Below are 12,045 nucleotides of genomic sequence, written 5' to 3'. Positions count from 1 at the left end.
GATTATCTTTTGGTGTGAACCCCACTTTACTCTTTCTCTCTAATCCTCATGCTTTCTCTCTCTCTGCCTCTCTTTGTCTCTCCCTCCCTCCTGTGAATATCAGCAGTTGCTGGAGTCAGTTTTCCAGTCAGCTACTGTACAAAGCTAATTTAACATTTGGACTAGTTCTGATTAGTCCAGAACCAGTTAGTCCACTATATAGATTTACTGTCTTGACAGTTTGAAGTTTGATACCCAGAAACTCTCTGTGCCTTTATTTTGATGTGTTAAAAGTCACACTTTTATATATATTTATAATATTTGTTGTGTTTTTCTCCACAGGATTCAAACTTTAACCATTAAATCACAGAGAGTAGAGACAGACGTGAAGACATTTCCAGAAGGTCAGTGTTAGTTTATTATTTTCTGACTCTGTCATTATCTCAGCTGCAGTTTGACTCTTTAAAACCTCGTGTCTGGAACAAAGAGCAACAAATAAAAGGTGCCATAACTTATCAGTCTAAAAAACAAACACAATGTAACAAAATATTTGTGTATAATATATATATGTATATAAAACAGAAAATATAAAATGATCCTGGAGAAAGCAGTTGCAAAACAGTTGTGCGACTTTCTACAGGATAATAGTTTATTTGAGGATTTTCAGTCAGGATTTAGGTTGTATCACAGCACAGAGACAGCACTTGTAAAAGTTACAAACGACCTCCTGATTGCATCAGACAACGGACTTGTTTCTGTACTTGTCTTGTTAGATCTCAGTGCTGCTTTTGATACGATTGACCATCACATCCTTTTACAGAGACTGGATCACTTTATTGGTATTAAAGGAACTGCACTAAACTGGTTTAAGTCCTATCTATCTGATAGGCTTCAGTTTGTACATGTTAACAACTACTCCTCCATACACACAAAAGTTAGACATGGAGTTCCACAAGGGTCAGTGCTTGGACCAATCCTCTTCACCCTGTATATGCTTCCCTTGGGCAACATTATCAGGAAACACTCCATAAATTTCCATTCCCAGTCAAATCCAGAGTAGAATTCAAAATCCTCCTCCTCACTTACAAAGCCCTTAATGGTCAGGCTCCATCTTACCTTAAAGATCTCATACAATCAATACAATCCCACCAGGACTCTGCGCTCCCAGAATGCTGGTTTACTGGTGGTTCCCAGAGTTTCCAAGAGTAGAATGGGAGGCAGAGCCTTCAGTTATCAGGCTCCTCTACTGTGGAACCTTCTCCCAGTCTCGGTCCAGGAGGCAGAAACACCCTCTGTACCTTTAAGAGTAGGCTTAAAACTTTCCTCTTTGATAAAGCTTATAGTTAGGGTTGGCTCAGGCTTGAACCATCCCTTAGTTATGCTGCTATAGGCCTAGACTGCCGGGAGATCTCCCATGATACACTGAGCTTCTCTCTCTCTCTCTCTCTCTCTCTCTCTCCCTCTCTCCCCCTCTCTCCACGATATGGATTCATATCCCATGTTACATGTTACTAACTCAATATGTCCCCTTTCCTGTAGTATTGTGCTCTTCTGTCTCTCTCTCCTCTTCTGTCTCTTTCTGCAGGTATTTCTGCCTCTGGAGCTGTAGAGTCTGATCTGTGATGACAAGTCCCCTGCTGCTCCTACAACTCCACTCAACACCTGCTGCTAGAATTAGAAATTACTTACACTGCTATTAGTTGTATTGCTGTGTTAGCAGTTAATACTTTAATTATCAGTACTATCATTACTACTGCTGTATTACTGGCCTCATCTTACATCTCATATGGAACCTGTGTTATCTTATGTTCTTCTCTCACTACCCTTCCGGTTCTGCTCAAGGTTTTTTGACGCCTTACTATACTATGGCAAGTTTAGATTTTTTTTTATGCCTTACGATACAAAAATTTTTTGACATTTTTTTGACTATTGAAATTTGTTTTTATTTCTTGTTGACACCTAACTATACTATGACATTTTTTTGATGGTTTTTGACACCCAAATATACTGTGCCCTTTTTTGACACCTTACTATACTATGATATTTTGAAATTTTTTGATGCCTTACTATACTCCTGACATTTTCTGATGGTTTTTGACACCTAACAATACTATAAGCTGTTTTGACTTTTTTTGACACCTTACTATACTGTGACATTTTTTGACATTTTGACAGCTTACTATACTATGGCAATTTCTGAAATGTTTGGCGCCTTATTATGTTAGCACATTTTTTACACCTTACTATATACTATTACATTTTTAAAAATGTTTTAACAGCTTTTGACACCTTAATATGCTATGACATGTTTTTGATGCCTTGCTATATTATGACATTTTTTGACATTTTTTGACTCCTTACTATACTATGGTATGGTATGGTAAAAAGTGCAATTTCAGTGCTCAAATTCAATCTATTACTGCGTATATAGTCCTGTTTATACTGTACATATTGGCTATATTTTTTATATAGTTATACATTATCTTGTTTTATATTTTGTCTTGATTTTATCATGTTTTTTCTGTATTTTTGCTGATGCACTGAATTTCCCCACTGTCTGACTAATAAAAGATTATCTTACTCTTAGTCAAATAAATACTTCTGAACACTGAATATTTTGTCTGTTTAATATTGTATGAAGGTGAATATTTTTAGCCAGAGGCTAGGGTTACAGTTTTTTTTAGCCACTTCTAGCCAGGGGTTAGGGTTAGGTTTATAGCTTGTAGCCAAAGTTTAGTGTTAGGGTTACAGCTTCTAGCCAGAGGTTAGGGTTAGGGTTAGCCACTTGTAGCAAGCTGTTAGGGTTACCAATTTTAGGGTTAGGGTTATGTTTTTTTTTAACCACTTGTAGCCAGAGATTAGGGTTAGGGTTAGGGTTATGGCTTTTAACCAGAGGTTAGGGTTAGGATTAAGGCTTGTAGCCAGAGGTTAGGGTTAGGGTTAGCTACATGTAGCCAGATGTTAGGGTTAGCAATTTTAGGGTTAGGGTTAACCACTTGTAGTCAGAGGTTAGGGTTAGGGTTAACCACTTGTAGTCAGAGGTTAGGGTTAGGGTTACAGCTTGTAGCCAAAGTTTAGGGTTAGGGTTAGGGTTAGGGTTAGCAAGATGTTAGGGTTACCAATTTTAGGGTTAGGGTTAGCCACTTGTAGCAAGATGTTAGGGTTACCAATTTTAGGGTTAGGGTTAACCACTTGTAGCCAGAGGTTAGGGTTAGGGTTACAGCTTTTAACCAGAGGTTAGGGTTAGGGTTAACCACTTGTAGTCAGAGGTTAGGGTTAGGGTTAACCACTTGTAGCCAGAGGTTAGGGTTAGGGTTACAGCTTTTAACCAGAGGTTAGGGTTAGGGTTAACCACTTGTAGTCAGAGGTTAGGGTTAGGGTTACAGCTTGTAGCCAAAGTTTAGGGTTAGGGTTAGCCACTTGTAGCAAGATGTTAGGGTTACCAATTTTAGGGTTAGGGTTATGTTTTTTGAACCACTTGTAGCCAGAGGTTAGGGTTAGGGTTATGGCTTTTAACCAGAGGTTAGGGTTAGGATTAAGGCTTGTAGCCAGAGGTTAGGGTTAGGGTTAGCTACATGTAGCCAGATGTTAGGGTTAGCAATTTTAGGGTTAGGGTTAACCACTTGTAGTCAGAGGTTAGGGTTAGGGTTAACCACTTGTAGCCAGAGGTTAGGGTTAGGGTTACAGCTTTTAACCAGAGGTTAGGGTTAGGGTTAACCACTTGTAGTCAGAGGTTAGGGTTAGGGTTACAGCTTGTAGCCAAAGTTTAGGGTTAGGGTTACAGCTTTTAGCCAGAGGTTAGGGTTAGGGTTAGCCACTTGTAGCAAGATGTTAGGGTTACCAATTTTAGGGTTAGGGTTATGTTTTTTGAACCACTTGTAGCCAGAGGTTAGGGTTAGGGTTATGGCTTTTAACCAGAGGTTAGGGTTAGGATTAAGGCTTGTAGCCAGAGGTTAGGGTTAGGGTTAGCTACATGTAGCCAGATGTTAGGGTTAGCAATTTTAGGGTTAGGGTTAACCACTTGTAGCCAGAGGTTAGGGTTAGGGTTACAGCTTTTAACCAGAGGTTAGGGTTAGGGTTGTGATGTCAATTTGAAATAAGAGAAACTCAAACATTAAGCAACAAAACTTTATTGATTCTGTTCTAGACAATATTTAACAAACTACAGCAAAGATAATGACAGATGTTTGACCACTTGGAGACACTTTGTTATTCTCTCACCAAACATTTAATGTAGTGACGAAGACAGATGAGGATATGCATATTAAGACTTAAACATCTCTAAGCATCTTAAATAACATTTAACTACTTTTGTTGTCCTCTTCAGTCTACAATCTTCTCCTTCAGAGACAGGTTAATTACAGAAACTTCCCAAAGCTTCACATCCTGCAATTTAAATGATTTAATACAAGAAACATAAAGACAGTTTAACAATCCATCAAATGCCTATATTACCATGTTTAACTTTTCCTATTCTACTGCACAGCATTTGGATGATATTTTTTAGGGTTTTTGATGCTTACTATACTATGACAATTTTTCAACATTTTTGTCACCTTAATATACTGACATTTTAAAAAAAAAATTTTGACACCTTAAAATACTATGACATTTTTTGATGCCTTACTATACTGACAATTTTTGACCACTTTTGTCACCTTACTATGACATTTTTAACATTTTTGAACATCTTAAAATACTATTACATTTTTCGCAATTTTTTTACACCTTACTATACTATGACATTTTAAGTTTTTTTCCACCTCACTATGACTTTTTTTTTTTTTTTTACATTTTTGCCACCTTACTATGATAACTTTTGATACCTTATTATACTATGCCATCTTTTGACGACATTTGATGCCTTACAATACTATGACATTTTTTTTTTTACATTTTTTGACACTCTACTATGACAATTTTTGAGGCTTTTTGATGATTTATTATACTACATTTTTTCCACATTCTTTTAACGTCTTGCTATACTGTGACATTTGTCGCCATTTTTTAACGCCTTAGTATACAATAAATTTTTTAAAACATTTTTGTCACCTTACTACACTATGACATTTTTTTAGTTTTTTGATGCCTCACTTTAGTATGACATTTTTTAACACCTTAGTATACTATCACATTTTTTGACAGTTTTTAACACTTAACAATCCTATGACATTTTTCAAAGGTTTTTTATGCTTTATTATACTATTTGAGACCTTACTACAATATTAAATTTTTTGATGATGTTTGACACATTACTGTGCTATGACATTTCTATAACATTCTTAATGCCTTATTATGACATGACATTTTAACTTCTGTTTTGGATTGCTATTACTTCTGCATAGTTTCTATATTATAGATTACGGTTACTATTACATATGACTTTTGTTATTACATATTCTAAATTTACAGATAAGTTTTACTATTGCAAACTACATCTACTAACAGATTCCTTTGACAATTACATCTTACTTCTGATATTGCTAATTACATTTATATTACTTAGATTACTTATGTATTTATATATAGCAAATTGCTAATATTACACTCTTTCTGATATACTGAATACTGAACATAAACAGTAAGTGCTGTTGGACAGCTGATGCAAAGTTTCCTGGAGGCCTCTGTCCAGGTCTCTGCATCGTATAGACCCCCTGTGATTGTGGACAGTGTCTCTGAAATCATGGAAGATGTCTTCGTGATCGTGGATGATGTCTCTGAGATCATAGACGGTGTCTCTGTGATCATCGACAGTAACAATGATAGCGGTTGATGCCATTGAATTGGTGACCCCAATCTGCACAGATTCTTGCATAGAAATCTAAGAAGCACGGGACGACGTCTCAGATCACGGACAACTTCTCTTATCATCTTTGATGAGGTTGGACAATGTCTTAGCGATAGTGGATGATGTTGTGGACGAAGTGGTGACACCTAGAGGAGATAAAAGAGAAACATACAAAGGAAAATGATTAATACACTACTACCTATTCCTCATCAACAGTTTAACCATGAAAACAGTACGGTGTAGTCTAGTGTGTCTCGCACATACAAATAATTAAGAATTTCTTCTCATCATGTCCAATCAAACTAAAGAAAAAATCCTGAACAATAACAATCCAAGACAGAACGTTTAGCGTTTGTTGGTTCTGATGTGTTTGATATAGTTTGGTGAGAAGGTGAGGAGAGCTACAGTCACTTTGTCCACAGACAAAAACATTGACAACTATTCTGATACTTATTTTTTAAAACCTAGAATGCCAAATATTTGCTTCAAGACAGAGGCTTGAGAGGTGAGAATTTAACAGTTTTCTTTGTCATATGACAAATAGTAAATACTGTTGATTAAGCAAAAGATCTGAAAACGTCACCTTGAGCTCTGAGCTGATTACAGTCAGTACTTTTTCAGATTTAATAGACAGGATTAATCAGTTCTTGTTATATTCACTACTAAATTAATTAATACCAAGGTTTGGATGAGGTCTCTCTGTGATCGTGGACGATGTCTCTGTGATCGTGGACTACGTCTCTGTGATCGCACGGACAATGTCTCTGAGATTATGGACAAAGTCTCTGTGATCATTGACGATGTCTTTGTGATCGTGGACGATGTCTCTGAGATCATAGACGGTGTCTCTCTGATCATTAACAATGTCTCCTGATCGCGGTCATGCCGATCGAATCGAGGAACCACAGTGTCTCTACCGATTCTTGCGCAGAGCTCTGCGAAGCATGGGACAATGTCTCTGATCATGGACAACGCCTCTCTCGTCTTTGACAAGGTCTCTGACGATCGTGGACAATGTCTCTGATCGTGGACGATGTCTCCCTCATCCTCAACAATGTCTCTCTGATCGTGGACCATGTCTCTGCGATGGTGGACGATGTCGTGGACGAAGTGGTGACACCTGGAGGAAATCAAAGAGAAACATGCAAAGGAAAATCATCATTTACTTTTATGATTACACTTTTCTGATATACTGAATACTGAACAGAAACACTTTAATGTCAGTGCTCTGTGTTGGACAGTTGATGTAAAACTGTTTGTGAATTACCTGGAGGCCTCTGTCCTGGTCTCAAAGAACTTCCTCATTGTTCAAAGACTCTCTGCGATCGTGGGCAATGTCTTAGTGATCGTGGACGATGTCTCTGAGATCCTAGACGGTGTCTCTGTGATCATCGACAATGCCTCAATGAACGCCGGGGATGCCGACTTATCGGGGACCGAGTCACCACGAGTCATGGACAATGTCTCCGATCATGGACAACGTCTCTCTCATCTTTGACAAGGTCTCTGCGATCGTGGACAATGCGATCACAACGTCTCAGTCTTTGAGGACGATGTCGTGGATGAAGTGGTGACACCTGGAGGAAACCAAAGAGAAACATGCAAAGGAAAATGATCAATACACTACTACAGAGTCAAAATGTAGTTTTCAAGCCTTTAACACCAAACTGAGCTCAATCAAGCATCAAGTCCAAAAAAACTAATGACTGGATATTAATCATTACAGATGAACCAGAATATTCTCCAAACATTAGAGGAGTGTTTCAGAAAATGGGCTGTTTCCTGTCACATGACAAGAAAAATCATCATATCCTGAAAAACCACCTGACAAAGGAACTAAGATGTTTGAGCTTCAAACTTGTGGAGGAGCAAAGAGTTAAATTTTAGTTTTCAAGATTGAATTTAACATAAAACTGAGCTCAGTCAAGTTTTAAGAAATTTCTCATCACTAATATACACAGCACTCAACCATAAAGCAATGGACAGATTACTGCCGCTAATCTACAAAGACACAGCAATCACAATGAAACACAAAATGACCTCAAATAGACACAAACCGATGACACCGACACCACAGAGCGATATAAACCGAGTTAAAGTGACTGGAAACAAACACAGCAGAGATTTAAACAGACTCAGGAGCTTGTTGTGTTTTCACCACGCTAGGGTTACACAACACGTCAGGGAAAGACACACACACTCTGACCCACGAGATAAAAAACACTTAAACTGGAAGTAAGGTCAAAACACGTCTTTAACAGAGAAGGCTAATGCTAACGCTCGCCGCTAACGCAAATGCTAACGCTAGCCGCTAGCTAGTTCACTCCTTAGCCTTACCTTCGCGCCGCAGGTGTTCAGCGTCCGGCCTCATTCATGTTGGACAAACAGCAGCTCCACAGTTTGTTTTAACATCAGGCGTCTTCACTGACCCGGTTTCCCCTCAGTTCTGACAAACAGAAACAACGGTTCAAACACTGGTTTAAATCTGTTTCCGGCTTCGTTTCTCCGCCTCTCTACGCTCCTCCCTGAAGCTCGTGACCGATGACGACACACAACGCGACCAATGACAACTCACGCAAGCCAACAACGGCAGAAAAATACGCCAATTGGCCAGCTGACTCTGTTCCGCCTAGCAACCGCCTCTGATTGGTCCGATGAGGATACCTGTGGATCATGGATGAGTTAGATCTCTAATACTTCATTCAGAACTTGTATCTCGTTCATCAGACTTTGAAACTACTTTAAGTTTTGACACATTCATTTTGTGGGTAATCTATTAAAATGTGTTTCCTTCATTTATAAAACTTAGAGAAATCATCCAGAGACACGATCAGAGAAAGTAAAGGTAGAAAATGATGTGACTCCAGATCAGTGATGGAAAACCACATGGAGCAGGAATCAGACTCAGTCCTGATGAATATTGAATCTTTCTGATGATCATCCTCAGAGACAGAAGGTCTGTGCAAGTGAAACGAAACATTCCTCAGAGTCTGACGGCTGCAGGTTTCACAGCTGCTGAGGATAAGATCTGTGTGTTCAGCTCTTTGTTGTGAGGTATTCAGTGACAGATCATCTCCACCTTCACTTTCCTCTGTCAGTGTGATGACAGCCTTATCTCTGTGTATCTGCACCTCATCTCCTGCTCTCTGCAGCTTTCTGCTTCAACACGTCTGCGTGTCTGAACAGCTCGCCCTGATCCTGCAGCTGTCCACTCCTCTGCAGCGTCACAGGGTCACATGACCGACCTCCGAGTCTCAGCAGGTTGGTGGTTCTCTGCTGCAGACTCAGGACAGGTGACTGAAGGTAACCTCTCTCTATAGCGGAGGCAGCTGATTGGCTGACTGACGTCCTGTCAGGAGGTGAGTTTGAACCTGGGCAGATAAAACATGTCAGAGTCAAGAAGAGGTTGTAACTCTACAGGGACCATGGATACAAACAGGAAGTAGGTAGAAACAGTGAAACTGTTTGTGCCTGTGTGAACATGAACAGCTCACATCCTGGGTTCATGCATTTCCACTGACGGACCGCTGGTGGCAGCAACGCACCAAGAAACACTGGAGACAATGGAGAGGAAATAAACATGATGTGAACGATTGGCCAATCACACAGCAGCAACACGTCAACCTGCTGGAGTTCAGACTGAGCATCGGACTGAGGAGGAAAGGTGATGTCAGACTCTGAATGTGTCCTGGTTGTTGGTCTGAGTGTTTCAGAAACTGCTGATCTACTGGGACTTTCACTCACAACCATCTCTAGACTTTACAGAGAGTTTACAGGAGGTCAGAGGTCAGACCGCTTAGAGCTGAGAGGAAGGCAACAGTTACTCAGATAACCACTGGTTACAACCTGCAGTCTGCAGATCATGTGTGAAGGCAGACAGCAGCAGAGACCACTGCAGGAGTCAGTCCTGTCAGCTGAGAACAGGAAACTGAGGCTACAGTTCACACAGACTCACCAACACTGGACAACAGAAGACTGGAAACACATCGTCTGCTCTGATGAGTCTGGATTTCTGGGTCAGAATCTGGTGTAAACAACATGAACTCATGGATCCAACCTGCCTCGTATCAGCAGGACTGATGCTGACCAAGTTCATCCGTCATGGATCAGATGAATGTTTCCAGCTCCGGGTTCAGTCTTTGTCATGAAGAATTACAGCAGTTCTCTTCAACCAGGGACAAACATGAAGCTGATGAAGTGAGAGGAGCTGATCCTGAGACACCAACACACACTGCAGTATCTACAGGGGGTCTACACCCCCCCCCTCTGTTGAGAGTCTGTTGCCTCTTGTTGAACTGGTTCTGTGTTGTGTGATGGTCCTCTGCTGCCCCCTGCTGCCTCAGCTGAAGAACAGAACCTCCTCCTCTCACAGGGTCGAACCTGATTCACTGTAACACACAGGACGTGTTCCCAGTTTTTCATCTTTATTCAGTTTGACAAATTGATCTGAGGAGGAGGAGGAAGAGGAGGAGAGAGGAGCAGGAGCAGGAGGAAGAGGAGGAGAGAGGAGCAGGAGCAGGAGGAAGGGGAGGAGAGAGGAGCAGGAGCAGGAGGAAGGGGAGGAGGTTGTGTCTCCATGACTTCAGAGGACATTACAGTGACGTACATTCACCTCACCTCAGACGCATCTTCACCTTAAGATATAATGATGTACGTTATGAGGACTTGGTTTGTGTCCTCATAAGGAGAACAAGTCCCTATGATGTGAGTGTGTAAACAGATTTAGGTTCCCACAACATGAGTAATATGTGGAACACACACACACAGAACAGGAGGAATTCATTGTGCATCAACAGTGATGATTCATAGTCATGCATCAAAGATTGTGTGTGTGTGTGTGTGTGTGTCAGCTGACTCTTTAATGAACAGACCTCAGATCAGTTTCTCTGTGTTCATGTTAATAATCATTTCTTATGTTTTTATCATTCATCTTGTTTAGTTTCCTGAATCTTTTCTCTCACATCTTCTGCTTCCTGGTTTTCAGTCTGTGGTCCGAGTCCCTGGTCCAGTCCCTGGTCCAGTCTGTGGACAGACAGATCAATAATCCACTTTGATCTCAAGAGTCAGTGAAAGAAAAAAAAGTGTTTGGACTGAAACAAGTTGGTTTACAAATAAAGTTTACATGGCAACGCTCCCAAATACACACACACTGACACACCCATACTGTGTGTGTGTGTGTGTGTGTGTGTGTGTGTGTGTGTGAGAAGGGTGTGGCTCCAGGGCTTAAAGCCGCTCCTGGTTCCTGCAGAGTCAGTGAGTGTCTGCAGCTCTCAGGTGAACTCAGGTACGTCCTCGTCTCCTCCTGTTTCAGGCTCTAACTCTGTGTTCAGGTTCAGGTTCTGTTCAGGTTCTGTTCAATGAATTAAAAGCAGGAAGTTGATGTGAACGCTGAGATGTGATGTTTTTCTCTGTCGAAGAGTTTGAGTTTTGTTCAGTTTATTTCCACTGACAGAGACGAACAGGAACAGCTCAGGCTTTGTGTTTGTCGTGAGAAAGTCGTCTCCACCCAGCTCCAACACACACACACACACACACACACACACACACACACACACGCTGACTCTGCTCAGGACTGAAAGACAGCTGAGTATTTTCATTTTCTGATACTTTCTACTTTGTCTGTACTGAACTGTTGTACTTTACTGTGTGATTTCTTTTTGATCATTTCATGAGGCTGTAAATGTAGTGAGTGATGGTTCGTCGTCTGTGAACACACACAGAGCTTCATCTGTTTTATTATCACATGACTTTGTTGTGTTACAGCTGCAGTTGTCAGAGGTGTGTTTGTTTTCTCCACCAACACATCTGCTGCTCTGTTAGAGACAGAAACGATTTCACAGTCTCTGTGTGTGTTTTAAAATACTCCATTACTCCATTACAAATAAAAGTCACAGAGCAAAATGTGTCTAAGTAGAAAAAGTAAAACCAGATGAACAGTTTTATTAGAATGAAAAGATAGGATTATTAATAATATTGATGTTAATAGATATCTGAACTGTGACAGATGTTCTGATACAACATCATGTCAGACATTCAAACACAAAGAGTGTTTGTAGCAGTGGAAGTAACTAAGTACATGTCCTGGAGTACCTGAGGTAACTCCCTGCCCATGCTTCTGTCAGAGCAGACAGAAAACTGTTGTTGTAGAAAGGTTGAATTTTCCTTCGTTTGTCTTCAGGTTCCTGTTTCCTGTCGTTGAGTCGGGACTCGTTGACCACGCCCAAACACACACGCTGTTTAAAGCTCCTGTGAGTGTGTGTTTCACAGAGCAGCAGCAT

General features: G+C 40.5%; 2 protein-coding genes across 2 annotated transcripts in view; one reads left to right on the top strand and one right to left on the bottom strand.

The window, feature by feature from the left end:
- Nucleotides 1-4,104: 4,104 nt before the first annotated feature.
- On the bottom strand, nt 4,105-10,769 carry LOC127142267 (uncharacterized). The gene is made up of 4 exons (XM_051069620.1): nt 8,105-10,769; nt 7,035-7,344; nt 6,446-6,887; nt 4,105-5,913 (listed from the first exon to the last, which is right to left on the bottom strand). Exons 2-4 carry the CDS (start codon nt 7,070-7,072, stop codon nt 5,491-5,493), a joined length of 903 nt encoding a protein of 300 aa, XP_050925577.1. The 5' UTR covers nt 7,073-7,344; nt 8,105-10,769; the 3' UTR covers nt 4,105-5,490.
- A 133-nt stretch (nt 10,770-10,902) lies between these two features.
- lgals3b (lectin, galactoside binding soluble 3b) overlaps nt 10,903-12,045 on the top strand; it is a 4,654-nt gene continuing 3,511 nt past the window's right edge. Inside the window, exons 1-2 of the mRNA XM_018674792.2 lie at nt 10,903-11,051; nt 11,946-12,045. The exon at nt 11,946-12,045 is cut by the window's right edge and continues 4 nt beyond it. Of these exons, the coding sequence (XP_018530308.1) occupies nt 12,044-12,045 (2 nt within the window). The 5' untranslated portion in view covers nt 10,903-11,051; nt 11,946-12,043. The remainder of the gene's footprint in view (nt 11,052-11,945) is intronic.

Source organism: Lates calcarifer, unplaced genomic scaffold (assembly GCF_001640805.2).
Source record: "Lates calcarifer isolate ASB-BC8 unplaced genomic scaffold, TLL_Latcal_v3 scaffold_58_123, whole genome shotgun sequence".
Taxonomy (NCBI): Eukaryota; Metazoa; Chordata; class Actinopteri; family Centropomidae; genus Lates; species Lates calcarifer.
This window is presented reverse-complemented; position numbering and strand designations above follow the sequence as displayed.